This window comes from Anguilla rostrata, chromosome 1, assembly GCF_018555375.3.
Source record: "Anguilla rostrata isolate EN2019 chromosome 1, ASM1855537v3, whole genome shotgun sequence".
In the NCBI taxonomy this organism is placed as follows: domain Eukaryota; kingdom Metazoa; phylum Chordata; class Actinopteri; order Anguilliformes; family Anguillidae; genus Anguilla; species Anguilla rostrata.
Window position 1 is genome coordinate 55900806 of NC_057933.1, and position 26587 is coordinate 55927392.

A 26587-nucleotide genomic window follows, 5' to 3' on the forward strand; every position below is an offset into this window, starting at 1 on the left:
ACAGAATAAATTAGTCTATCTGACTATAATTATATATTTTTGTTCCGTGCACGCGCTCAACCTGGTCCATAGAGAACGAGGCTGCAAGTGGAAATATTTTGTTGCCGTCGTCAAAAATAATACAAATGAACCCTTTTAACACTAGAGGACACGGGGGCTAAAACGTTCTAACGTAGCCAACTATCTACATTATTTTGTTTCTTCCCAATTATAGCGTTTAAAAACCAGAGATTTACAGTAACGACGCGTGAAGTAGCCTGCGCGTTTTGTATTCAGGGTTGTTACTAGTGAAACAAGATACGACAGCATTAGGTAGGTGGATCTCCCTCGGAGGTATGTGTGTCTCGTTGTGCGGATGGTTTCATTACAAACGAGCAGTGGACAGCTGGGAACTGTGGGCCAGGTTGATCGCCAAATGAGCTGGATTATTAATCTCGCGGCAACCATTTAAATATTGAGGGGCCGATCTCTTCGTGGAAGTAGGAGGTTCCCCCTGTGGGAACGCTTAACTGGACCGGCGGCGTTTGTATTTCACTGGAATCATTCGGTGTCTTGGTTTTTTAAAGGTAGGACTTGGCGGCTTGATGCTTGCAATACTTTTGCTGCACCGAGGGAAACGGTACCTGTTTTACTGGCCTGATTCGACATTCTGTCGATCGCCCTAACAGCGCAAGATCCCCGCAGCATCTTGGTATTGACTGGACGGTACATACACTTTGCACCTGGTGATCTTCGCAACAGATCTAACTTCTGCGTTTTGGAGGCAATGGCTTACACGAATACTTCTTTAAGGACAGCTTTATTGCGTTAATTTCATGTAGCCTATTTCTAAATTTTTTCAGGTTTTAATTATTTTGTACATTTAACATTTCTTTCATTATTTTTGCGAGCCCCTTGCTAAATGATTTTTAGCTGTCTATTGTTTTTTCGAAGTGGTTTTTTGCGTTGTTGGGGACATGGATCTAGTGAAAGGACTATCATTGGAATGAAGATTGTCGCCTGTCTGTCCACGCTGCTTTGTCATTATAATTTCCATGCGTCCGGTCTGTCGGCAGATTCCTGCGAGAGCGCCCGATGCTGTTTTGCATTTCGATAAAGTGAAGGTTAGGGGTGGCGAGACTGGTACTGAGTTGATGAGAGCACTTTCTTGGAAATTACCCACGTTTTTAAAACAATTTTACAACCACAAACATAAACAGAAAGGACGTGTTTTTCTTTATGTTTTTTTTTTGTTCCATTTTAAAATTTGGTAACATTTTTACCTGGATTGAATTAGGATGCTTCTATATTGCTGCCTAAACGTACTGGCTATGAGACTCGCCAACAAATTCACCTGTAGCTTTTTCTTCGCGCTTTTGTTGTTTCAAATGCCTCACTCCATCTCAACTTTAATTACCGGTAAGTATTATTATTATTATTATTATTATTATTATTATTAGTATTAGTATTAGTATTAGTATTAGTATTATTATTATTTTCTGTAATGTGTCCGCTATGCATTGGAAATATATCGGCTACTACAGTATAGGCCTATATACTATTGAACATATATAAACGGTTGCTTAGTTGTTTTGTTATTTAATGCGCGCGGCTGATGACAGGCTGAACTCCTGGTTGAAGGTTCAGGGATGTTTCGGTCGCCTAACGCTGTGATCTTTTAGAGGTCTACATTTCGCTCTGCCCACAGGGTGATTGAAACGGAGCTTAGTGAGCTGCAACATTTGCAATTGAATTGCCACTAACCGTATTTATTTCAAATCGCCGACAAGGACGTTGCATCACATTGATTGCTGGAAACTCAAATAAACTCCTGTACACTGTGGGTTTAAGCAGCCGGTAGCGAGCCTGGAGCATATCATTATTCAAACAAGAACGTTTCACGCGGAGGGGGGAATTAACTTGATAGGAGTATCAACTGAATGCCATTACAATGGCTATAATCCTTTTGGATCAGATTTCTTTGCAAGTGGCTTGCTACCTGGTATTTTAAATATGCGGAGTATCGCCTATCAATTGTCCTCTTCACCTGCGCGAGAAGTGTTTTCTGTATAGTTAATTTAAGCAGGTATTTTATGAGGAATAACAAAGTAGCGGCGATAAAAAGGAGAGTGCTTTCAGGCACCTATCACGTCAAAAGCAGGTGGAGGCTGGTGTTATCCAATATTTATATGCGAACAACTAGGGCATTAAAAAGAGGAAAAGTCACCTCTGTTGGAGGCAAAAGTATTAGGTTTCCGACAGTCACCAAAGGCGGTACAGGTTTAATTAGACGCAAAGGCTGTAAATTTAATAGCAGTCCCCGAGTCTGAGGGGGGCAATTGGACCAGTTTTAATGGATATTCCACGGGGAATGTGTGAAATAAAGCAAGAAAAACAGAAAAATTGGCTAAATAAAAACGAAATTGAATTAATTCACGTGAAGCTGTGTATGTTGAGGCGGGCATGATGCGAGTCCTAGTTGTTTAAGTCAACAGCATGTAAACAGTAATTAATGTTTTCTCAGGCATTACTTTTAAAATAGCGCAATTTATCCCCATTCGGTATATCCGTCTCTGCTAATTTTTCTTGTCTTGAGTTTTAATTTGCGTCTGATTCAGGTGTTTCACTCCCATGGGAAGGAATTGAAACTTTATAAAGCGTATGTTATTAATTACAAATATTTTGCAGTGCAGTTACATTTGCGGAAATATTTTTTTCTTGGAGACGGTTGTTTTTACCGGCGTGCGTGAGTTTATTTTAAGGATTTCGCTCCTTTGTAGTTTTACTAACGGCACTTTCCATCTAAAACACTACTGCTGAATCAATTTACAAAAGACCGATAATCCTTGTCAGAATACGAACCGTCTGATAGAGGCGCTTCATTTGATATCTCACTGTATCATATTGAGGATACAGTAGGCTATATAGCGTAATCAGAAGAGATAGTTACATTAAAGAGCTCACTGATTTTTTTTTTTTAATATTGTTTTTTCCCCCCGCAGGTACCGAAGCCAGCTGCGAAAACGAAGGGGAGGTGTTGCACATACCCAACATTACAGACAACCCCTGCATCACCTGCGTGTGTTTGGTGAGACAGGCTACTTTTATCAGTCATTGGAGACATACAGATATAGATGCTTGTGTTTACGCATTGACGACTTTAAGTTTTGCTATTCAAATGAATACTGAATGCATTGTTAGGACAGGCTACTGAGACCCTCGTCCAGATTGCTTCTACTCCACAGCTGATGGGTGTGATTAACTTCTTTTCAGCGCCGTTGCAGATAGTTAAATCAGAAAATAATCTCACTGTTGCTGCGCGTTAACTGTGTCCGCGGTCACGGGGTAGACTAAAAGACCATGTCCGCCGGCTACAAGTTATACACACGGAGTACAAATGGAGGGTTACTTTCTTTTTTAACCCCACGGCAGCGCTTCAAAAGAACGACACAGCACCCAGATTTCATTGTGTGATCACTCGTAGCTGTAGGCTATCGACTGTACTTTAAAACTCCTAGTCTCAGCAATGACTGCAAGTGTCCAGTCAATTTGCAAAGGTGTTGTAAACGGTGAGATGTTTTTTAAGAAGTGATTAAATCATGCAATTTTTACGAATTTTAGAGTTGAATCTTTAGAGGGGATTAAAAGATTCTTTGGAGTAGTTATGTGGTTGGCCTGTATCCCGAATGTACACTGAACTCATGAGTGAATGTTACAATGCATGATATTCCCAAAATGTGGTGTAAATCATATGCTCAGCGAACAGCGGTGGTGATAGTTATCGCCTGGCACTTTTAGTGCGATTAACTATAGCTGTCTTCAGTACGCAGTCTGTTAAAATATTTCATGTTGTGGCCATGTGTCTAAATGATTGTAAGCTACGCGCAAACTATTCAGTCACTTAATTTACATTTACATCGTTATGATATACAGGATATGAAGGCAATGTTACGAGAATCATTGGATTTATCCAGAAAAATATGCGCTTTTATATTTTCCTATACCTCACGTGGTGCATCCTCTCTTTCCTGGTCTCATTTACTAACGTCGGTTTTGATCTGCCAAGTGCAAGGCTTCAGAAAGGTCACAGTTGGTCTGTACTCGCATTTTGTGCCAAAATACCAGAGTGTGTTGAAGGAAATACATTCATTTTGTGTTCATACGTTGCCATGTTTTCGTGGCAGCAACCGGGCCTACCACCCAGCAGCCAATGTCACTCATTTGCCGTCATCCTCCCTCTGTAATGGTCTCATCTGTCGGAAACTGAGATGGTAGAGTAGTGATTCTGTTTTGTTTTTCCACCCGCTTAATGTCTACCACCTCGTTTGACTTTCTGCAGTGGCAGCAGATAAGTCTCACAAAACACCTGTTGTGTTTTGTTTTAGTGATCTGCCATAACAGAAATGAGAACTCCTGTCTCTACTTATCAGTTTGCAAGCATACTGAAAATGAAAGGCCCATCCTTCACAAAAAAAGAAGCTTAGAGATTGGTCCCAATTGAGCAACTTTACTTATGTTGCATAAACAATAGCTAAACAGGATCTGCTTTCATCTTCTGTTTCAACACGTTTCTAAGGATATTTGGCAAGTGAATTTTAATCTGGACAGTTCACTTTTTCCTTCAGGCAACCTGTTCATTTTGATCTGGCATGTGTTTTATTTTATTTTTAAATTAGTGCACACACATTCCTCCCGATCTATTAGAAAGATACAGATTTGTTTTAAAAATTGTGGTGGTGGAGCAGCGGAAGTTGAAGCTGATTTTGATTCTGAGACGGTGCCAAAGAAAGGTCCCCTATCTGTCGTTGACTGCCTACACCGTGCGGTCCGTCAGGGGGTGGGGGAGGGGTGCAGGAGGGCTGGCATTGGGTTGGCGGTATTTGCATGCGCGAGAGTTTCCTGGCGACAGAACACTCGTGGCATTAGAGCGCGTTGCAGTCCGAGTTCTGCGAGGGCTTTTGCGTTGGCCCCTGGACCGGCAGGATTACTTTAATGGAGGGGGCCGGCTCTCCGAATGTCCACTCAGGATTATCTCCTTCATCCTGCCAGAGATGGTCAGGACACTGGCGTCTCTCGTTCCAGATTCCTGGATCAGGCGTTTTCGAGGAGCATTCTGGCGAGCAACCAAAGATCCCAGAGATTTGGGCTGCAGGGGTCGTGACCTGTTTGTTTTTTGGCCCACTATGGAGGTTATGGAGGTGACGGTGAGGGGTCAGAGGTTAAGGACTCTGAGAGTAAGTGGATCTTACTGCTGAGTGCCCTTTTAAAGTTCTTCTTTCTGTCTGTGTCCCAAGGACAAAACTCAGAAATTTGTAACTGCCTCGTTGACATATGCGCTTTTTCCAAAGAACTAAAATATTTCTTACTACCAGAAGTTCCTGCCAGTCATTTTGAAATTTTATTTCATTTTTTATTATACAGGGAAAAAGTTTCAAAGCATCTCATGCATGTATGTTTAAAAGCGCACTAGCATTCATATGAACTTGGGCTCAAGTTTTTATATAAAATCTGCTTGACTGCATGTTGTACTTTGCAAGGTTTGGAGGAAGTGAGAGGCTGGATAACAGCAGTAGATGATAGGGTAGAAATGGGAGATGACAGTGCAGTAATATACGTGTTCCATTCTTGTTGCTATTTTGCCTGTCCGCTGTATGTATTGTTTTGTTTTCTATGGCTTCTGCCCCAGGGTAGTACATTTTTGTGTTTTTTAAATTCATGCCTCAGTTTGTCTCTGTGTGTTCATAGCCTTATTTTGGCATGTACCACAGAAGCGCTACAGAGGCACGGGTTCATTTCCACAGGGAGACTGTCCTTTATAGTAACCCTGATTGAATCGACAGAAATAGAAAAGGGAAGAATGGAGGAGAGAAAAGGCTAAACTGTCGCCATCTAGTGATGATATGTATTCAAAATGTAAACATTACATATGGCACCTTTATTTCGCCACATCCTGTTCAGATTAGGATTTTGTGAGTTTCTGATCATCTGGCAGAATTCATTTTTACAGTTATTTTTCCCTGTGGGGTTATGGTCTCAAGGTAATGTTTTCTATCATACCATGCAATAAATGTCAGTAGAACAGAGGATTAGTGGCTTTCCTCATTTCTTGGTTTTGAACCCTTGTTAATGGTAGCATAATTGATCTTGCAGAAATTGTTTTGGTACAGTTCTGTCTTCTTCAGCAGAGAAATTTCTTAGCTGATATTTTGAAGACTGTGATGTGCTACTTTGAGATAATGGTAATGGCTCTCTAACTTTCAAAGAATTCAGGCAACAGCAGGACAGAATGATGTTGCTATGTCAGTCTTGTGATGAGGTTACCATATCAGTCATCACACGATTGGAGTGACACATTGTCTTCCAGCTGGCACTGAGGCAACTGGCTCATTTTATTATTTTTGAAATGATAAACACTTTATGTCTGGCAGTCCTTATTTAATATTTGTAGTACTGTTATATATCTCGTTTTAATATTTTCTGGTAAAATTCTACAGTAAAACTGAATGTTTGTCCGCAGAGACAGTGACATATGTACCAAGCAGTTGTCTGTGTGAACCTTACCGGTCAATGAGTGGTGCATCCTGCCTGACCGTTTTTCTGGAATAAGTATGTCCTGGATGTTCTCTGGGTGATCAGTGGACCCTCTGTGTTTTCACTGTGTTCTTCCGTCCACTGTCTTAATACAGCATCACTTGGCCCTGTGCCTCTGTGAAAGTGCATTCTGTGATCAGAGCTGTAATGTTGGTACAGCTGTCTGGTTGCTGCAGTCCTGTATGTTCTACCTGTCACCTATCCGGCTGGCCTCACCCATACCTCTCATATCACCTGGCAGCCCCCTTTATCACCTGCCGTCGACTCCTCGTTAGATTGACGCGGTGTTGCCGCGGGGAGCACGGAGTGACGTGCGGGCAGGATGTTAAGCAGCGATCCGGTAGAGGTCACCTCCAGGATCATCACTGTCAGGAATCCGGGATGGAGTGACAGCATCATTCCCGCGCTCCAGCGCTCCGCTTCCCCGACCCATTAGCCCAGAGCGGTGCCATTATCAGCTGCAGAGAGATTCCTGACACTGACAGAACTGCTCTCGGCTGCCTCTGCCGCTGATAATGAATTCTCTCTATTGACCGCAGCCAGCCTTTCTACGGCGGGATCGATGGGCTGGCCGCTTAACCCCCCGCTGAAAGACAATACTCCCCCCCCCCCCGTCTCGTCACGTACCCATCCATCCGGTCGTCCGTCGGTCGGGCCCTGGCCGTGACCTTGGTGAGATCTGTGAGACGGGAGAGCTCCTGGTGTGGCCCCACAACTGAAGTATCCGATTATCATCCACAGCTCTGCCTCTCCCTCAGTCAGGGCGGTCGATGGCACTCTGGGCTCGGCCTGAGCTGTCTGCCCCGGGCGCAGGAGGGCGAGGGGTAGAGACGTGTGTGGAGAGATGCAGACGGGCCCTTCTTTCCTGCTCTGCTAAGTTCTGCGGCATTTTTGGAGAAGTGTTATTGCTCACGCTCCAAATGCCTTTATGATGTCATCAGAAACCTCGTGGCAGCACGTGTGTGGCTGTGGAAGCGGCTTCTCGCTGTTCTGTTTTCTTTAAACCCGGTGTGTTTGTGACTGCGGTGGCCGAACATCTCGGAAGCACGCAGCTGTGTTAGGATTTGTGGCGTAAACATCCTGAGGGTGCTGAGGTTTTTGTGAATGGTCGGGTACGAGCGCTGTTCCTGTTTTACCTCTGCGCTTCCTAGATCTGTGTCCAGGCTGCTTGAAATGCCATGTCTGCATCACACAGGTGTAGCAGCTCCAGTGTCATTCCCTAGCTTTCCCAGGACACCAGGCCAGACCCTACGGTCTGCTCTGTACCGCCAACGTTGTTCTATGGTGGGGGACTCACTTCTTGGGTTGTCTTTGTTTAACCGCACCATAGACGTGAGGTCAAAAGGCCATATTCATAGCACAGCTAAACACGCTGTGATCGCACTGTATCCACTGATTTTAGTGCACTCAAGTGGGGTGAGTTGGCCCAAAAGAGGTTGTAAAATACGTGTCTCATCTATAGGCCTGGATAGTTGCCATATTAGGCACTTTCCCAGACACCTCCTGTAAGCCCTTGGGTCTTTCCACGAATGTCTTATCCTTTGGTTTTTGGGGTCACAAGGGGTGAACCCTCCCACTGTAAAAAATGTCTACAGGACTACTGTAAATCCTTTAGAATCCTGTAATGAACTGTCCCACTGGGAATATGGACTGTGTCGGTCTTCTGCTGGTTTCCACACTAGTCTGTGTGAAGGATGGATGAGGAGAGCAACGACTGCCAAACTTTTGATAGCATTTTGGTGAAATATCTGTTTTTTTCCACCTCATCAAAAACCAGCAAAACAACAAAATAGCATTTCATATACTCATATTTTACATCACGGGTAGGGGATTGCTTTCCTGTCAGACATTTAATACTGTAAAGTAAATCATAAAAAAATGAAGCAACCAGTATGCTGTATATGTTTAATGATGGTTTAGTTAATGCAGATTAGCAATCTTTATACACAACTGACATTAGGAAATATAATGACTTATCTCAACAATATTAACACTGGCTGCACTCATCCCTTACAAGTGATTTTAATACTGGTGACACAAACACAGCCAAATTATATTGATGTTTCATGACCATTCAAAATTCACAATTTATGAGATCTTAGTATGAATTCAGCAATCAGTAGTGGCTACTTTAGAAAAGGCATTTGTTAATGATTTGTTAAGACTTATATATATAATGGTTCACTGTACTTGAAGCATTCCTATTACATGAACTGAGTAGACTCAGCTTTGCATAAGCCACCATAGCTTGATTAAAGAATGTTAGAAGGAGTTGTTCAGGTAAACACCTGTGAATATTTGAACACATTAAGTTGCTGAACTATTGGGGGTTACAGTGTTAAACTGAAATTCACGCTTTGCACACATACATGCATTCAGCTGCAAGTATGAGTGTTTGCAGCTGACTGCATGTGCGTGTGAATTGTTCTGTGAATTGTTTCATTAAAACATGGGTTTGGCTTGTGGAACAGATGATGAGTAACATGGCATTCCTCCATCATTTCTCTGCTTGTGAACCTGGGGCCTATTTCACAAAGCAGGATTACTCAGTTAGCTGAATAACTGCTCTGAGTAAAAACCTGGAACAGCTCTTTTTACTTCAGTCCATGTTCCAGATTTTGGAGGGTCCTAGGTTTTACTCACTGCAGTTATCTAGCTAACTCAGTATACCTGATTCGTGATACAGGCCCCAGTGCTGTAACATTTCTGAAACACATTATGGAGATGCACTTTAGATTATATTTTTAATCTTTATAAATACACCATGTCACAATCTGGACGTAGCCTAGATGTGTGGGAAACACTTGGTTTATTCCTACATTTTCAAAAAGTGTAACTGCTGATGTCATATGATTTGTGGTGTTGAGTCTGTCCACAAATAGAATCATCTCTACCCTCCCTACAAACTCTCACTGTCCTGTCTCCCCCTCATTCAGGACAAGAAAGCAGACTGCAAGCAGGAGAAGTGCCCCCTGGTGGCGGAAGACTGCGCGCTGGTGGTCAAGCAGACCGGAGCCTGCTGTGAGCGATGCAAAGGTGAGACTCAGAGACCGGGTGGGCATGCTCAGGTGGGCACGCTCAGGTAGCTGGACGTGTTTGCAGAAGGTCACTGGTTCAAATGGCAGGTAGGGGAGGGCTGTTGTATGAAGCCCAGGACTTAAAATGCTTCAATGGGCACAAAGCCATGTTACTGCGTAATATGAAGAATATAAGCAATGTGAATATATTCAGAAAAATAAATGAATTGCAAATAATTTGCCTCCACCAAGACGTTTTACTCCCTGAAGGTTACTTAAGAGATCAGACTGATGAAGCAGAACAAAACCATAACTGTGAGGGTTTTGCATGTTTCTGTGTGTTTGGCTTAAATTGTATCAGTTCCATATTACCATCGCTTGGGAATGAATGGCATTTTTACCACTACTGCCACCCTGTGGGAAAATAATGTCATTACCAATGCCCCACGCATCCACGCTGTGCTGGGGTTATTGGCGTTTGGCTTTTTGCTGATGATCCATGGGGGGTACGGTGCTCATTTATGAACTTGGACTAAGCCAGTGAGGTTGCAGTTGAAAGAGGCTGCAGGTCCAATATTTGCCTTACTTTAGGACAGCCTGTGACTTGGTTATGGGCTGCACTGCCATTGGACGAGAGCATGAAACATTGTCAGCGGGGCCTATTTAAGATCCTCTGTAATAAAGTGGCCTGAAGGCACTGTCTCTCTTGCGTACCACACACTTTTTCAGTGTTAAGCGGGGCATGCTAAGGCGCAGTTTAGGCGTAATCACTCATTCTGCTCCATAATCCAGACCAGTGAGGCCCGTGCTGGGGTGCGGAGCAGCCTGCCTTCGGATGCTCTGGCGCCAGACCTTGTGGTTCTGGGGCTCCTCCAGTATCAGCGAGTGCAGATCTGGATGGTTATTCCTGAAGCGCTGTTTCGTGGCTGCGAGCAGCTGCCTCTTTGCGGGGTACGGAAATAGAGCGTTTTTTACGAGCGCCTCACTCGGTTCAGCCCAGGATCTGGGCTGCAGAACGTGGGGGGGTGAGCGTGGGGAGGGGGTGTTATGCTTCAGCCGGGGTTGGCCCTGGAGGGGGCCCCGGCCTTTGTTTGCGGCTTCTTCTCTTTTTTTACGATCCAGAGTTTACTGAAAATGTGAGAACTACTCAGAAAGTCTCCACCAGCATTCTTTCCCCAACATGTTCTGTTTGTGGGCATTGTTACTACTTTCCTGATTCCTGGTTGGCTGCTTTTGGAGTACAGCAGTGCTTTTTCACTGTACCAAATTTACCCACTTGGAACTACAACAACAAATCACACTAAGGCATATACTTGCTACAAAGTTGTGTGATTATACAAAGACATACACTCAGAATTACAACTAGAATTTTGTGTTGAAGTTACTATATGATATGGTAGTAATGCAGGTGATTTCATAGCTGAACACAGCTGGTAATTACTGCATACCAGCAAGGTAAAAATAACGACCCGCAGTTTCTGCAATGAGGATTGTTACTGGGTAATTTCTTGGTAAATACCTGGTTATAAAATAAAAAGCTCCTGGAAATGAAATAACTGCACTAAGGGGTCCCCCCGCACCAGTTTCTCCTGGATGACTTATTATATATCAGCTTTTCACATCAGATGTCTGTGTGGTGTTTTACTTCAGGGAGAAAGTGTCGTGTCTCAGCTGTTGATACCAGCTGCTATAACACCCTGATCCACCTCCTGCCAAATATCTGAAACTGAGCAGGGCTGGACCTGGTCCGTGCTTGGCTGGGAGAGTTTGGGAAACCAGGTTGCTGTTGGAAGTGCTGTTTTTTAGTCAGTATTGTTGGGGGCATTCTTCCTCTTGTGCAGTTAAACCCAGTGTCTCTGTGTAATGATGGGACACTGTGCAGCCCATGTTACCGTCGCTGAAATGATGCACTTAACTGAGTTCTGACTCACTATGATCGATACCGACTCCATTGATTCCCCAGGTCATCTCAGGAAAGGAGAAATGAGTTATGAGTTGACTCTCCTGGTTAAATCAGGGTTAAACAATGATAAACAAAGCCGCAGAGCTCACTCTGTTTGCTAAACGGCTGTTCTGATATGAGCAGAGAAACTTCAGTAGCTTCAGTTGCACTGTGTACTGTAGAGCTCACAGAGTTACTGCAGATTCAGTAGGAAGCAAGCCAGCTCATGTGATGCTCGGGGAAGCGAGCCAAAGCCCATGCAAACAAATTTCCAACAGATTTGCAACACTTTGTCATGGTTAGGATCACTGAAGTTTCTTAATACAAACAAGAAAATGTGCCTGAGCAAGACCATGTGTGGCTGAGTTTGTTTGTGAACAAGGGAAGTTGTCTAGGAGGAGGGTCAGTGTCAATGTCAGTGAAGTTCATCCCTCCTCGCTTGCCCAGTTCATTAATCACTTTGGGACTGTGCCTGGTGCTGTTACTCTTCATACAGGGACCTGTTCTGAACAGCAATCCCAAGCCATGAATCTACACATTCACAGATACACAGGCAATCAGTCAACTTTCTAACTTACTCTCGTGATGAATTAGCCTGTAGGTATCCAAGTGATGAACCCAGTTGCATACATACACACGGACAATTTGTTTTTCAAGGGAGCATTAGAATAAGATGTGTTTGCAGTGCTAACTGGTCCTCTTTGTGTATCTGCAGGCTGCCATCTGGATGGAAAGGCCTACAACAGCTCCACCACATGGAGCACCACCACCAAACCCTGCACCACCCGCAGGTGCCAGGTACGCCACCTCGAACCTGTTATTACAAGTCATTCTCTCTCACTCATTCTCTCTCTCCCTCTCTCTCTCTCTCCCTCTTTATCTCACCCGTGGTAGAAAGAAGCACCTGCTGATAGTTTTCGTGATTTCCAGAGGATGCAGTTCCATGCACGACTGCTTGCGCAGCTGGATATTTACCTAATTCAATAAGCAGGTCCTTAAATGCTTCTCCAATGTGTTCATCCGCATGGGTCATGAACCCACAACCCTCAGGTCTCCAGCCAATTTTTCCTTTTCGCCACTAATCAATGCTGTCAGAGAGGAGAGCTAAGGAAATGAGGTGAAGGGGGAAAGATGAAAAGACGGAGTTGGCGAAGAGAGGAAGAGATGGGGAGTGAGAGTGAAATCACCAGTTGATTTATGGCTTGATGTCGTCGAGACAAGAGCCAGAGGGATGGGAGCCCGAGGGTCACGTCTTCCCATCTGCTTGGATGTGAGGGAATGGTGTGCAGGTGCACATTTGGTGCTGGACCCACAAACCAACAGTGCTGAGGACTGTCATCTATAAAGCTCCTCTACGATTAATACACGCCGCTCTACTTTAATAAGCAGTCGTAAATTATCACCTAATTCAGAAAGATAAAACGGCAAACGGAGAAGAGATTGAGTGGAAATACGTGGGATTGTGATCTCACAAGCAGGAATAATTCCAGAAGCAAAATGAGTTTTCTGTGTGCTTCATATGTGTGGGATTGGCCTGCAGTTCCTCAGCTGCTCAGCACATGGACATATAGATCATGATCTCGGTCACGCTGACCACAAATAATTTCCTATTTCCCATTTCCTGTTTTCACAGGAAGGTGTCATCACTGAAGCGGAGGTACAGTGTGTGGTCCACTGTAAGAACCCAAAGATTCACCCCAAAAAATGCTGCCCCTCCTGCCCTGGTGAGTGTGGGAAATTAAGCCCATGTGAATCCCCGATATGTGTCATTTGTTTTTGAAAAAAATAAGCTTAGTAGCATCTCAATATTATGTAATTATTTATATAATTTACAGTATTTTCATAATTTAGACTGGCAGAGCACATACCCTGATACATTTAAGATTACAATGCAAAAAAAGGTTTCTGGCGTCTCTATTTGAGCTAAAAAATGTCTGACACCAACCCAACTTTTTGTTGGCGTTTTGCATGTTGGATGAGGGTGGGGTCCGGACAGAGTGTTGCAGTAACTCAAGCTCCAGGCTGAATGGAGGATGTAGCCAGTGACCTTCTGCTGCTCTTGTTCTAGGCTGCATCTTCGAAGGCCGATTGTACAAAGAGAGGGAGGAGTTTCATCCTGAAGGACAGCCATGTATCAGATGCTCATGTACAGTGAGTATCATCCTGTGCCCCTCCCACCCACATCAGAGAACCAGCAAATCATCTCCCATCAAACAAGTCTCGACCAATCATCTCTCAGAGTGTTCTCGTGTGTCCTGCTTCGCTTGATGACCTTGCTACAGCCATTCAGCCATTCCTCTCTTTCCTCTCCCCAAAACCAGTCAGGAATAGGGGAAAAACCTATGTCAGCTGTGATATTGCCAGTGCTGAACCAACAGCTTTCAGCAACATTGCATGACGTGCTTCTTTGAGCCATGAAGGAAAGGCTTGGTCTAAATCACAGAAGGGCCCTGTAGGCCAAACACCTAATAAGCTTTCCTGCAGACCGCAACTTTTCCTAACACCACCCTTCACAAATTCCCCTACTCCCACCCACCCCAAAAAATATCATTTACAGTTGGCAAATAAATATATTAATGACATCAGCAGCCTCCCAGGGGTGTTTCGAGTGGATTTGCGGGGACAGAAGGCTGTCTAGACGGCCTGGTCCCAGATCCTGAATGTAGTCCAGGCTTGTGTCATGGCCATGCACTCCAACACTTGACTGGCAGTACCTGGCTCTCTCAGGTTATAAAGGAAGGGTCTTCTCTGTGCCAAACTGGCCAGAAAAAAGCACCCTCCACCCAGACATGCCCCCCTCCACCCCCTCATCTGTACAAAGCACTCTTATTAATAATATGCAGTGTGCTGCACAAACTAACTGCTGCTACTACTACTACTACCACTACTGTTATTATTATTACTATAATGAAGAAGAAGAAGAACAACAACAACATAAAAAACCTCCAGTTAAAAAACATTTCCTTCCCCTCCAAAGTGCTGATGTTGTTTTAGGTTTCAGTATTACAATATTCTTTATTAAATTATTATTTATATGCTATAGATAAATGACGGGCTGGTTACAGGGATAATCTTTGACAGCAAGATCACTCCTGGGACTAATGTCTGCAGTCTTCTGGTTTCACTGCATTTTTTTCTAGGTTTTCCAGTGAGTGCTGGGTTGGTGCTGGATTATTCTGCCTATGTCACTCACATTCATATTAGACACTTTGCCATTAATGACATTAATCTCCCGTTTCCTGTATTTTCTCTGGCTAAGACAGGTGCTGGTTGGAGTTATATTTAAATCAGTGCCACTGATATCTCCTATTCCTTCACACAGTTCCTACTCTTACTCTTTCACACACAGTTCCCACTTCTTACTCCTACACACACAGTTTCCTCTTTGCTCTTCAGAAAGGAAAGCTTTAATGAAGAGCATGCAGTGTAGTCCATAAGTATTTGATACAGTGATACACTTTTTGTTGTTTTGGCACTGTGCTCCAACACATTGGATTTGAAATTAAAACAATTGAATATGGGGTTAAAGTGCAGACTGTCTGCTTTCATTTGCGGGTATTTACATCCGGGTAAACCATGCAGGAAATGCAGCCCTTCATTCATTGTTTTGTTTCAAATCAAATGAATAGATGCGAAAAAACAAAAATGCTGTCACTGTCCAAATACTTATGGACTGCACTATATCTGTAAAACTCAAAGGAATTCCTTAGTTTCCCAGTCATCCTATGATCACTTTAATGTATTGCCTTATTTTGTATTAATCATTACGAGAATAATGAAGTGGAATCTCTTAATGTCATAAATCAAGTGAGCCTGGCTGTCTCTAATAAAGTCTCCCCCCCCCACCCTTACTTCCCGTGGCTGGACGCGTCCCCCGAACACTTCCAGATTGTGTGCAATGCAGATGTTAACGCTCACACTGGCTCACACCAATTCTACCATCTAGCACTCATGTGGCAAGCATTGCCCTTTACAAACCCCCAAAAACACGCATTCCAGGCGTGCACTTTGTGTGCTCTATTAGTGGGACAACTTTTTTATTTGACGGTGTTGTCCGGCAGGTCTTATCTGTTTGTCAAAAGAAGGGGAGGGGCGGAAGTGGGCTGGTTATGCCAGTTCGCCGTCACACAATGAAAAAAATCCTGCCGTGCATCTTTCTCATGCACCTCCCCACCTGTCTGTCCATCACCCTCCATAATCCCTTCCCTTCTACCAGCCCTCTCCCAACTGTAGCTACCCATCGCCATGTCAAAATCTCACCCCAGCTAACACAGAATATTCTCTCTGTGTTCCTGGAATGGTTTGTCAGTGTTACAACACTGCCACTACATGGCAGAAACATTGTGAGAACATTGCAGAATACACATTTTTCTCTGTCTGCTCCCCACTCTCTCCATCTCCATCTGTATCTCCTTCACTGACCGCACCATCCTTTTATGACCAAGCTTTCAAAGCAATTTTATTGTAATCTCTGTGTATGTCAACCAGTGAGATCTACTGGAGGAGGAAAGCTGTGTTATCGTCACTGTTAGCGTTTGCTGGTATCCACTGGTGGACCTGAGGGGTTCTCGTCAGTGGAGCCGGTGCCTGGAACACAGTGACCTCGCTGCTGGAGTTAAACTTGTGGCAGAGCTAAAACTAACAAACGGACTGGTCTTACTCACAGCTTTCTGGTAGCACAGTGTTATGGTATTTTTCGGTTAAAGCTGCCAAGGACATTAAGTGCTTGTGTATCTCCCAACATAAATCTAGGGGAGGTGGCTTGTGTTGCAAACTGCACTGTGGTGACTGTCAGACACATGAAAATTGTATTATAAACACAGGCTCAGGCTACACTGTGCTGACGGCCTGTCTACTGTGTCACTCTAAACCTCAAACATTCTATTTATGCAGGGATGACTCATGGATCCACTTTGGTTAACACCTGGAGTTCTTGATTACATTCTTAACTTTGATTCTCTCTCTCTCTCTCTCTCTACCTCCCTCCCTCTCTCTCTCTATCTCACACTCTCTCTCACTCTCTCCCTCTCTCTCTTGTTCTTGCTCTCTCTCTCTCTCACTGTTCCTCTCTCTCTCTCTCTCTCTCTCATGTTTAAAAAAGCCATTGTGTGTGTTTCAGGGAGGCAGAACACTGTGCATGAAGGAGGTTTGCCCTGTGCTCTCCTGCCCCTCCTTCCTGAGCCACACCCCACCCGGACAGTGCTGCCCCAAGTGCCTAGGTAACCCTGGCAACCCTCTACCTGCCTCTGTGACTTTGCCCCTCTAAGCTGTGTTCCTTCATGTATTTTAATGATACAAGTTCAAGTTACCTGTTTACCAGCCACACCCGCACACCAGGCATTCTGTGGCTATAGTGCATGCATGCCACCAACTCACTCGCTTGCAAGCCAGTGGAATACCATAGATTTCACATATTGCTGCAGGAGAGAGTTAGCGCAGAGGTGGAGAGGTGCATCTCTCACTGCTGATAGCTGGTGAGCTGAATTCTCCTGCTGGGTCACTGGGAGATGCAGTGGTACCTTGAGGACCCCTGGCTGGCCTACACTCACCCTACCCCTGGCAGGTTAGGGCCAGTTGTATTCTCCCACTTTGGATTCCCTGGTCATCAGTATCTACACAGCCAAAGTTTGAGCCTGTCACCATAGAGCCCAGCCTGTACTTGTGGTGAGCACCTTTACAGACTGAAGCATGAGGCATTCATCCCAGCTACGAGAACTCAGCATTCTGCACAAAGGGCAAGGGGGTCCTCTCCAGATTTCGCAGGTTCCCACAGTCCTGACCTTTTATGCAGCTGTGGCCTTTATGGAGACAGGGCTTCTTGAGAATCTTTCAGTAAAAGCGGTCTTAAGAGCACAATAAACGGGACAGGAGTTACTCACCTAACAAGCTGACAAGAACCCCCTCAAAACTAAGAGGCGCTCTTGAAAGTAACCCTCGCCTTTACGGAACGAGGAATCCTATGTATGTCAATCACACGCTTGTGTTTTATTTTGGGTTTTGTGACAGGCCAGAGGAAGGTGTTTGATCTGTCGTTGGGAAGCTGCCTGTTTCACAGCGAGGTTTATGAGAACGGAACTTCTTTCAAGTACGACAACTGCACCTCGTGCACCTGCAAGGTGAGACACAGTCGGGAGGCCATCAAAAGGGCCTTCGGCGCCAGGCTCCCTTCGCACGTCAATAACAGCCTTTCTGCTTCACAGCCTTACTCTGTACACGCCTCCGTTTGATTGGCCCATTTCTTTGCATGTAAACTGTGGATTGGCTCTGGTTGGTTAGTTCTTTTTCACAGGATATCTTCTGTATTGTGACCCCTCCAGCATGGCACATCAGTTATCGCCAGTTTTTTTGTGTAACTTTTTTTGTGAAATGTGTAATCCTTCTGCTCAGAGGGTATATCTGTCAGGCTTTGTGCTGTGCAGAATATGCTTAATTTGTCCTACAATGGCAAAATGGCTGCATATGAACAAGTGGCGCAGAATCCCTGTTCCCAGCACCATGAACACACCTCTCACCCTTCTTCTTTTCCTCCATTACCCAGGATTCCACCGTGGTGTGTAAGAAGAGGTGCTCAAGGCCTGGAAGTTGCCACGGCGACAGGGAGCAGTGCTGTGATGAGTGTCTGTCATACATTAAGGTGGAGGACATCAAGTACTGTCGAGTCAGGAACAAGATCTACAGGGTGAGAGGAGGACCCAGACTCCAGACTTACGTCTGCTCAAACTGACATGCTTCTGCATGTGCATGCTTCTTATTAACATTATTCACTTTTTCATGCTTCATGTTTACGTGTATATCCATGTATGTGGTCATTTCTGTGCAACAAAGCTTCTTATTTAACACCACACTATGGACTGCACCACAGTCTCCCCTATAATGTTTTTAAAATGTGTGGATGTATACAAAGCAACATGATGGAGATAACAGTACCTATGTGCTTCTCATGAATAGGTTGCAGATGCTGTCTGTATATTCCTTATGAGTACATTTAGTGTCTGTATGCTGCTAATGAATAAGTTGAGGAGAGGTTAATACTGTGTGGGTTGCATGTGAGTAAGCTGTGGAGAGATAACACTGTCTGTCTGTGTGACAGGAAGGGGAAATGTGGTCATCGGTGAACTGCACGCTGTGCGCCTGCGTCAATGGCAACGTGGAGTGCCACCAGAAACAGTGTGTGCCCATCACAAGCTGTCCCTCGGTGAGTGGCCTACAGATAAGGGCTCGCTGCCTTTCCTCTTCACTTTCCTCACTCATCCGCCATGGCCTGAATTTAGTTCAAATCTGTCCTTAACCTCGACTCAATTAAATGTGTTACTTTCTTCCATGCAAATAGTTCAGCTGTTATATGCCTCTTTAGAAAGAAAGAACACTATCTCATTTTAGATTTATGGGTTGTCACCAAAACCGAGACCATGGTGTGAGTCATACACTGCGTCATTAATATTTATATCTTTCCTGCTAAGTGTTTAAAGTGTTTTTTTAGCAGTGATGTCACCGTTTCTCATGTTGTCCTTCCAGTTAGGAGACTGACAGGATCCAAACCAGACCCCCTTTCCACCCCTGTCCTTGTACCTTTATGATTCTGACAAAAGAAATATGTTTTGAGTGACGGAAGAAAAGTAGCTTGTGTTTTAGACCCTGGGAAGCAATCTCGCAATCTCTGGAGGGGAGAACTTCAAACAATGAGAGCCCTTTGTATTCTGTGGAGGGATGGGGGGGGGAGCTGGGGTGTAATGCTGGCCTGGGGGTTGGTAATGTGGGGGGTAAAAAGGCTCTCTGATGTACACCTCTAAGGGAAGTTGAAACAACTCCCCTGTCTGTTGACCATCTCTAGTTTCACAGATGCAGTTTGAATGCTCTTCCTCTTGTCTGACTATCTGTCTGTCTGTCTGTCTGTTCCTTGCAGAACAAAATACTCAACCGCACTGGCTGCTGCCCTGTTTGCACTGAAAGTGAGTAAGTTATGTATTTTCATTTTTAAATTAGCATGTTATTGTTCCTCCCTCACGCACCACACCCAAGGTGTATTTGGCAGCTTGTAGAAACTGATCCTGGATCAGATGCATTTTTACACAAAATCGTTGGGGTGAGGATTTTGGGTGGCCAAGCTCAGCTTGAATCTGTTGCCGAGGGCAAGGAGTACCTTGGATATTCAGAAGGAGAATCCCATCGCAGTTGCTAAAGAAGGAATTACTGCTGGCTCTTCAAGCTGTAGAGCTGTAGTCTATAAAGCCCTGTCAATCACCCAAAGCCCTTCCAATCACTGAGCACAGAAAGTGAGTGGGTGGGCAGGGGTGTTGTGTGTGAGGTTTTGGCTCAAGGTGCAGATTGTGTGACAGGATAACACCAGTGTGAGTGCTGACATTAAAATACCTGTGTGAGTGTTGTTGTTAAGCTTTGAGTTTTTTTGTTTTTGAATGAGGCAATGAGTGAGCGAATGCCCTCATATGTTTTGCTTGCATGTGCGTGTGTGTGTGTGTGTGCGCCTGCCTGTGTGTGCCTGTGTGTGTGCGTGCATGTGTGTCCACGCATGTGTGTGTTTGCATGTGCTTGTGTGTGTGTGCGTGTTGACCTGTCCTGACCGTGTCTCTCCTTCTCCACCAGAACCTGGGGTGTGCACTGTTTTTGGGGACCCGCACTACAACACATTCGACGGGCGCACCTTTAACTTCCAGGGCACGTGCCAGTATGTGCTCACCAAAGACTGCTCCCCCGCGGCCAGCTTCCAGGTGCTGGTGAAGAACGATGCGCGGCGAACGCGCTCTTTCTCCTGGACCAAGTCTGTGGAGCTGCTGACCGCTGGCCACAGCTTCAGCCTGCACCAGCACCTGACCGTCCGGCAGAACGGCAGCCGCATCGCCCTGCCCTACCACGGCCTCGGCGTGCACATCGACCTGGACGGCTACCTGCTGAAGCTCAGCACCAGCGCGGGTGAGCTGGGCTTTAGGGCGGGGCTTTAGGGTGGGGCGGGATGGGGTGGGGCTTTAGGCTAGGCCTGGGTGTGGCAGGGTGGGCCAATGTGGAATTCTCACTCCCTGACCGTAGAACAAGTCCTGACATGTCTGCAGTTTTTTTGTGCATTTGTCCCCAATAGTCTTCATTTCTCTTAAATCCAATACAGATGCATAATTCCTGGCTATATGCAGAAACAACGAATTCCCACAGACAGAAGTGTTAGGTGCTCAGTATTTGGAAATACTCTAGTGTTCATTACTCAGTGTTGAGTGCAAAGTATATAGTGTTTAGTGTTGGGTTCTCAGTGTTAATGGGTCAGTATTACATACTGTACTCAGGGTTAGGTGCTCAGGGTTTAGTGTTCAGTGTCATGGTCTTTAGGAGTGCTCAGTGTTGGGTTCTCAGTGTTAATGGGTTTGTGTTATGTATACGGTACTCAGTGTTTAAATCCTGGGTGTTTAGGGAGCCTGTGCTTAGCTGTGCCTGTGTGTGTGGCTGCAGGGCTGGAGATCACGTGGGACGGGGACAGTTTTGTGGAGGTGGTGGCCGCGCCCCGTCTGAGGGGCAAGCTGTGCGGCCTGTGCGGCAACTACAACGGCCACAAGCGGGATGACGCCATCGGCCGCGACGGCCTCTTCAAGTTCGACGTGGACGAGCTGGCCGAGACGTGGCGGGTGGAGAGCAACGAGGTGTGCGGTCTGCCGCGCAGGAAGCCGCCCTCCATCCTCTGCCCCGGCTCCGTCAAGGTCAAGTTCCGCGCCCACCGGGAGTGCCACAAGCTCAAGTCCTGGGAGTTCCACAAGTGCCACTCCGTCGTGGACTTCACCTCCTTCTACAGGTGTGTGTGTGTGTGTGTGTGTGTGTGTGTGTGTATCTGTTTATCTGTGCGTGTGTGTGTGCATGTGTGTGTGTGCTTGTGTCTGTGTATCTGTGTGTGTGTGTGCATGTGTGTGTGTGCTTGTGTCTGTGTATCTGTGTGTGTGTGTGTGTGAGAGAGAGAGACTGTGAGTGTGTTTCCTAAACTATAATTCTATAAAGCCTCAATGGCCAACACAAAGACAATGGGAAAATTCCATAGAAAAAAATGTGATTGCATAGTGCAAAACCGAAACCCAGAAACATATGATATAACATACCTGCAGCATTATTCTAGCATGGTGGGCTGTTGTTGAAACTCCCACAGACAAATGAGGTCATGGTGCGAATCAACAGGTTTGTGGTCTATTAAATATGCATTACACTGCCAATGTAATATTTTGGTAAATGTCAGCAGTGGGATCATTGTTTTAGCGTGACATCACAGCAGGATTCAAGGAATGTTAGTCATCAGATGAGAACACGGCCTGTCCGCCTCCCAGCGCTCTTTTCGGTTCAGTCCCGGGTCGTCTGACCGTCCCCTACCTGCTACCAGAACATTCCGGCTGCATTCCTCCCGGCCCTTTACGAAAAAGCTGGGCGTCGCCCTAACCCACTTTACCGCGTAAAGCAACAACAGCCAGATGGCGGGGTGTTGTGAACGGGGGGGGGAGCACACCACTGACGCTCCATCAGAATGACACGCGTAAGAATTCCCTGCATTTTCCGCAGCTCTGGGAAAGGGACGGACGGCCGGCCCTGGAGCAGGATCAGGGAATGTGATCAAATGAAAGCACCGCCATAAATTGGGTGGGGGTTGTGAAAATCATTAACAGTGCATCTGTCTCTGCTGGCTGAAACAGAATGAGAACCATCTCCTCCCTAGTCTCTCTCTCTCCCTCTCTCACTCATTCTCTCTCTCTCTCTTTCCCTCTCTCACTCATTCTCTCTCTCGCTCTCACTCTCACACACTCTATTTCTCTCAAGCACATTCATACCCATAATTACTACCTTTGGTTTACTGGCATTTCGCAGACACTCTTTCCATAGCAACTCACATTGCAAACAAGGGCAACGATCAGGGGTAAAAGTGCAGTGATTCCCCGGAGGGGAAAAGTTTACTACAAAAGAGACAGCAAATGCCCTCTCCACTGACCAGACACACAGTGACAGCAAGAAAGAAAAATGGGATGGAGAAAAGAGAAATTGGGCCTGAAAACGATAGACTAGATGAAAGGATGAAAGCGTAATGTTCAGGTCAGTGCGTGGGTTTGAGGAGGAGAGTGTAGCTGATGTAATCAGAGCAGGAAGGAAAATCTCCAGATGAGTGATGATGCCTTAGCTTCAACAGCTTTATAGTCCAGATGGGAAACATCCCTAACCCCCACAGAGAGAGAGAGAGGACTGAAGTTATAGGAGACATATTGCCTGTTGTAATTCATATAAAAATAAAGGTTATGTGTGTGTGTGTGTGTGCGCGTGTGCGTGTGCATACATGTGCATTCGCGTGTATACAAGAATACTAGTCTCCTGGCTCAGTGATGTTACTGGGTGAACATTTTTGCCTTTGACTAGACATTCCAGTGACAGCTTTGCACTGTCTGGAGCAGCTGTACTACCCGGAATGAAACTTTCTCGTAATTTTAAATGATGCCACTAGATGGAGACAGTGCTACACTGGAAAATTGTTGTGAGAGCCTCGGCTGATATTTGCTCCTTATTTACATACTCCATCTAATTTCAGGAAGATACAAGTTACTATGGCAGTTAGCCTGCCATATTTGAGTCTATGTTTATGCATCCCATTTATCCCAGATTGCATAGACTCAATCAGTGTATATTCAGTGAAATTAAAGATGTAGTGAGTTGGCCTGCTTGCAGCTCTGCTGTTGGGAAGGTGGTACTGTCTGTGGTTAATCCATGTCTTAGTGTCTGTGGTTGGTGCGTCTCTCAGTGTTTGAGTTCTCTCTCGCTGTTTGTCCCCTCAGGTCTTGTGTCACAGACATGTGTGAGTGTCCCATTCACAAGAACTGCTACTGTGAGTCCTTCATTGCCTACAGCCGGGCCTGTGAGCGGGAGGGGGCGCTAGTGCACTGGAGGCCAGAACAGACCTGCGTGGGTGAGGGACAGCTCACCTGACCAATTAAAATACATAGATGTAGCCAATCACAACACTTTATATGAACACTATTTATTGAAAGCATTACTGAACAAAGGGTTGGTGTCTGGTTTTTGATAACATAGATATCATGTTTTTCCCAACTAGTCCACTTTGGATTTTGTCATTTGAAAGACTTCTTTACACAATATTACTTCACTATGTAATCTATGAATTTTTGTATTCAATTACATGTTCTGATTGCAGTGAAATTGGGAAGGGTAAAATGGTCAATCTCTTTAATTTTTTACTGGAAATGTTTACCAATATCAATCATCACATAATTGCAATATTACATCACGTGAAATCACTTGCCGGTTGCTCTCGTTCAAAGCAGCCAGTAGGGCTGTATTGCCAAACACCACCAACTGCAGGTAACCTGGTTAAGTACCAGAGTACCAGAAAATTGTAGGTGCTAGCACACTGTATATTGCAAAGCAGACTCAGCCACTACACTGTACAAATGAATCTGATATACATTTTCTTAAATATCACACATAATGTTCTTAGTGCTGGTCTTTATTGCTATAAAAGTCTATTTATGAGAGATCACTGTGATGCACAGTAAGGCATATGGGCTGAAGAAGTCTGACCCAATTTTCCTTTGCTTCCCCCCCGCCCTCCCTCCAGCCACCCAGTGCAGGCATGGTGCAGTGTATGACACGTGCGGACCGGGCTGCACCAAAACCTGCGACAACTGGAACGAGATTGGACCGTGCCATAAACCCTGCGTGGCCGGCTGCCACTGTCCCGCAAACCTGGTCCTGTTCCAGGGTCGCTGCATCAAACCCACCTTGTGCCCGGGGCGGTGACATTAACTGCCCCGAGGCGGGAGGAGCGGGGTAGTTAGCGGGGGTACTTGTGAGAGGAGAGGGGAGGGGGTGTGGGAGCAGCTCACAGACCAGTCACAGACAATGAAGGATGTTGAGACCAAAGGGAATCTGCATGCAGCGCGGCAGACTTGGACTGCAATGCTGTTAACATGGCCGCTGCATTATTGGGATGTCTCTAGAGTACGAGGCTTCCTGAGTGCCTGTCTGGGCTCCTCCCCCTTCACTTCTGCTCCTGCTGATGGCATGAGCTGGCGGGAAACTGCATTCCCCACCCTCAGGCACTCCTTGCTCACTCATGGGGGACTGCAGTACCACTGCCCACCACCAGGAGGCACAACGGATCAATGAAGATGGGACTCTGGGGAGGACCTGTACCTTTAAGAGGAGAGAAGACATGATGCTGGCTGCATATTTTTAGATCAAATGAAAACAATGAAAAAGAATATAGGAGCTTGCGGTCATCATGTCAGAAAATACACACTTGGAATATGAGTGAACATTCTGAAACATGGCCTCACTAAATGTAATACTGTAAACTAGTGAGATTTGTATAGAGATTTTCAGACAACTTCATTTTGTATTAATATTATTTTTGTTGAAATTTAATTTATATATAGAAAATTTGTCACAATGTAGCAAGAGCCAAAATCAAATTTAATTTTGTTAAAATGATTTAAAGGGAAGAAAGCTATGTATGTATTTGTTTGTTTTTACTGCATTCTGCCTAAGAGAAGAGACCGCTGAATTTGACTCCAGTGTTGCAATGGCCTCGAATATGTACTGTATTTTGGAATGCATGGTGTACAGTCAAGTCTATTTCTGACCTGAAGGTGTTCTGTTGTGTATGTGTGTATATATATATATATATATGTATATGTGTGTGTATATACATATATATTTATGTATGTACTATATATATGTATATATATATATATATATATATATATATATATATATTTCACTTGTCTTTGTAAGTAATTATTTAAGAGCAACATATATTCTTTTCATGAAACTTCATTGTTGTGAGTTTGCTGTGTACTGTGCTGTTCCTGAAATGAATTTACACATGATTCTATAGCTAAAAATAATAACTAAGAACAAATAGACCAGTGCTTACTTTTATGGTTATCGTGGGCTGCAGTAACTTCCTATTTCTTGTGGAAAGGGGAAAGATTAAATGAGCAAATTATTTATCATTCATTCATAATGTCCAACTACACCTATGGACACGTCTGTGAGGGCAGGCTTTCACATATCAGTGCAACATTAATCCACACATCATTCCAAAACAAAGCAAAAGGCATATCATAAAGGTGAGTAAATGAGCAACAGAAATGCCTGCATGCCCAGCATGCTTAATGTGTGATGCCATTAGCTCTCCTTTACCTTGCTTCTGTACCGATTTCCCTCCAGATTTTCCTGTTGAAAAACAAATAGTATCAACTGTATCGATAGATGCCTGTGAGCACTGATCCAAAGCAGGTTTTGCAATTATCATCCTAATGGTTAAGATTTAGGAATTGGGTAGAGTATCTGGACATATCTCAGTACTTAGGGACAACTTCTACCTCAAGCTTACATTTGCCAATCCTCCAAGTCCACAAATGCGCACTGTGGTGTTTTATTACAGTGGAGACATGTTCTCTCTTCAGAAAAATCACCAGGAAGTTTAGGCTACATCTCACTGTAAGGGAAATGCAAGCAATTCATATCAATTAACAGGGTGAAGAGTACATTCAAATCTACTCCAATCAAGTGAGTCACGGAAATAAAAAAGAATGTATTTTTATTGGACTGTGCGATGAAATTCACCATGTGGATGCAGAATGAAACTGCATGCGCGAAAAAGCCATGGCCACTTAGTTTGTAATTAAGTCATTTTGGTAGACCTGAAGTAACCATCACATCCCAAGCAAATTTTGATCTAGTGAACTTGGTGGATACGTTTTTTTGGAGTCATCATAAGTATCAGTCCTTATAATGTTCTTGAAAGCCTGGATCAGTAAGGTATCTGTGCTGGAATAATGGTGCAGGTAAGTCCTGTGGACAGTTCTACCTAAGGTCATTAGCCTACTCCAATCTATGATGTTAAAAGTGAGGCACTGAGGGAATGGGTGTCCTTTTTGATGTCTTTTGTGTGGCTTTGGACTCTTAGTAACTGGCATATTGGCGTAGGTTTGATTTAAACATTGATGGACACATTTAACCAGTGTCTACTGGCTAACAAGACCCCAGGCTAACATTGCCTGCCCTGTGCCTC

General features: G+C 44.7%; 1 protein-coding gene across 1 annotated transcript; it reads left to right on the forward strand.

Moving 5' to 3' along the window:
- Window positions 1-325: 325 nt before the first annotated feature.
- On the forward strand, window positions 326-25339 carry bmper (BMP binding endothelial regulator). Its single transcript, XM_064343395.1, has 15 exons — window positions 326-1398; window positions 2982-3067; window positions 9507-9606; window positions 12245-12327; window positions 13163-13253; window positions 13598-13680; window positions 16649-16748; window positions 17536-17645; window positions 18068-18208; window positions 18620-18724; window positions 19433-19478; window positions 20131-20457; window positions 20983-21319; window positions 23325-23455; window positions 24125-25339. The coding sequence occupies exons 1-15, from the start codon at window positions 1278-1280 to the stop codon at window positions 24304-24306; spliced, it is 2043 nt and encodes a 680-aa protein (XP_064199465.1). The 5' UTR covers window positions 326-1277; the 3' UTR covers window positions 24307-25339.
- Window positions 25340-26587: the final 1248 nt, after the last annotated feature.

Coding starts and splice junctions, on each gene's coding strand:
- bmper (XM_064343395.1), top strand. CDS start 1,278: ATGCTTCTATATTGCTGCCTAAACGTACTGGCTATGAGACTCGCCAAC. Junction 1,399..2,981: donor CATCTCAACTTTAATTACCG/GTAAGTATTATT, acceptor TTCCCCCCGCAG/GTACCGAAGCCAGCTGCGAA. Junction 20,458..20,982: donor GAAGCTCAGCACCAGCGCGG/GTGAGCTGGGCT, acceptor GTGTGGCTGCAG/GGCTGGAGATCACGTGGGAC.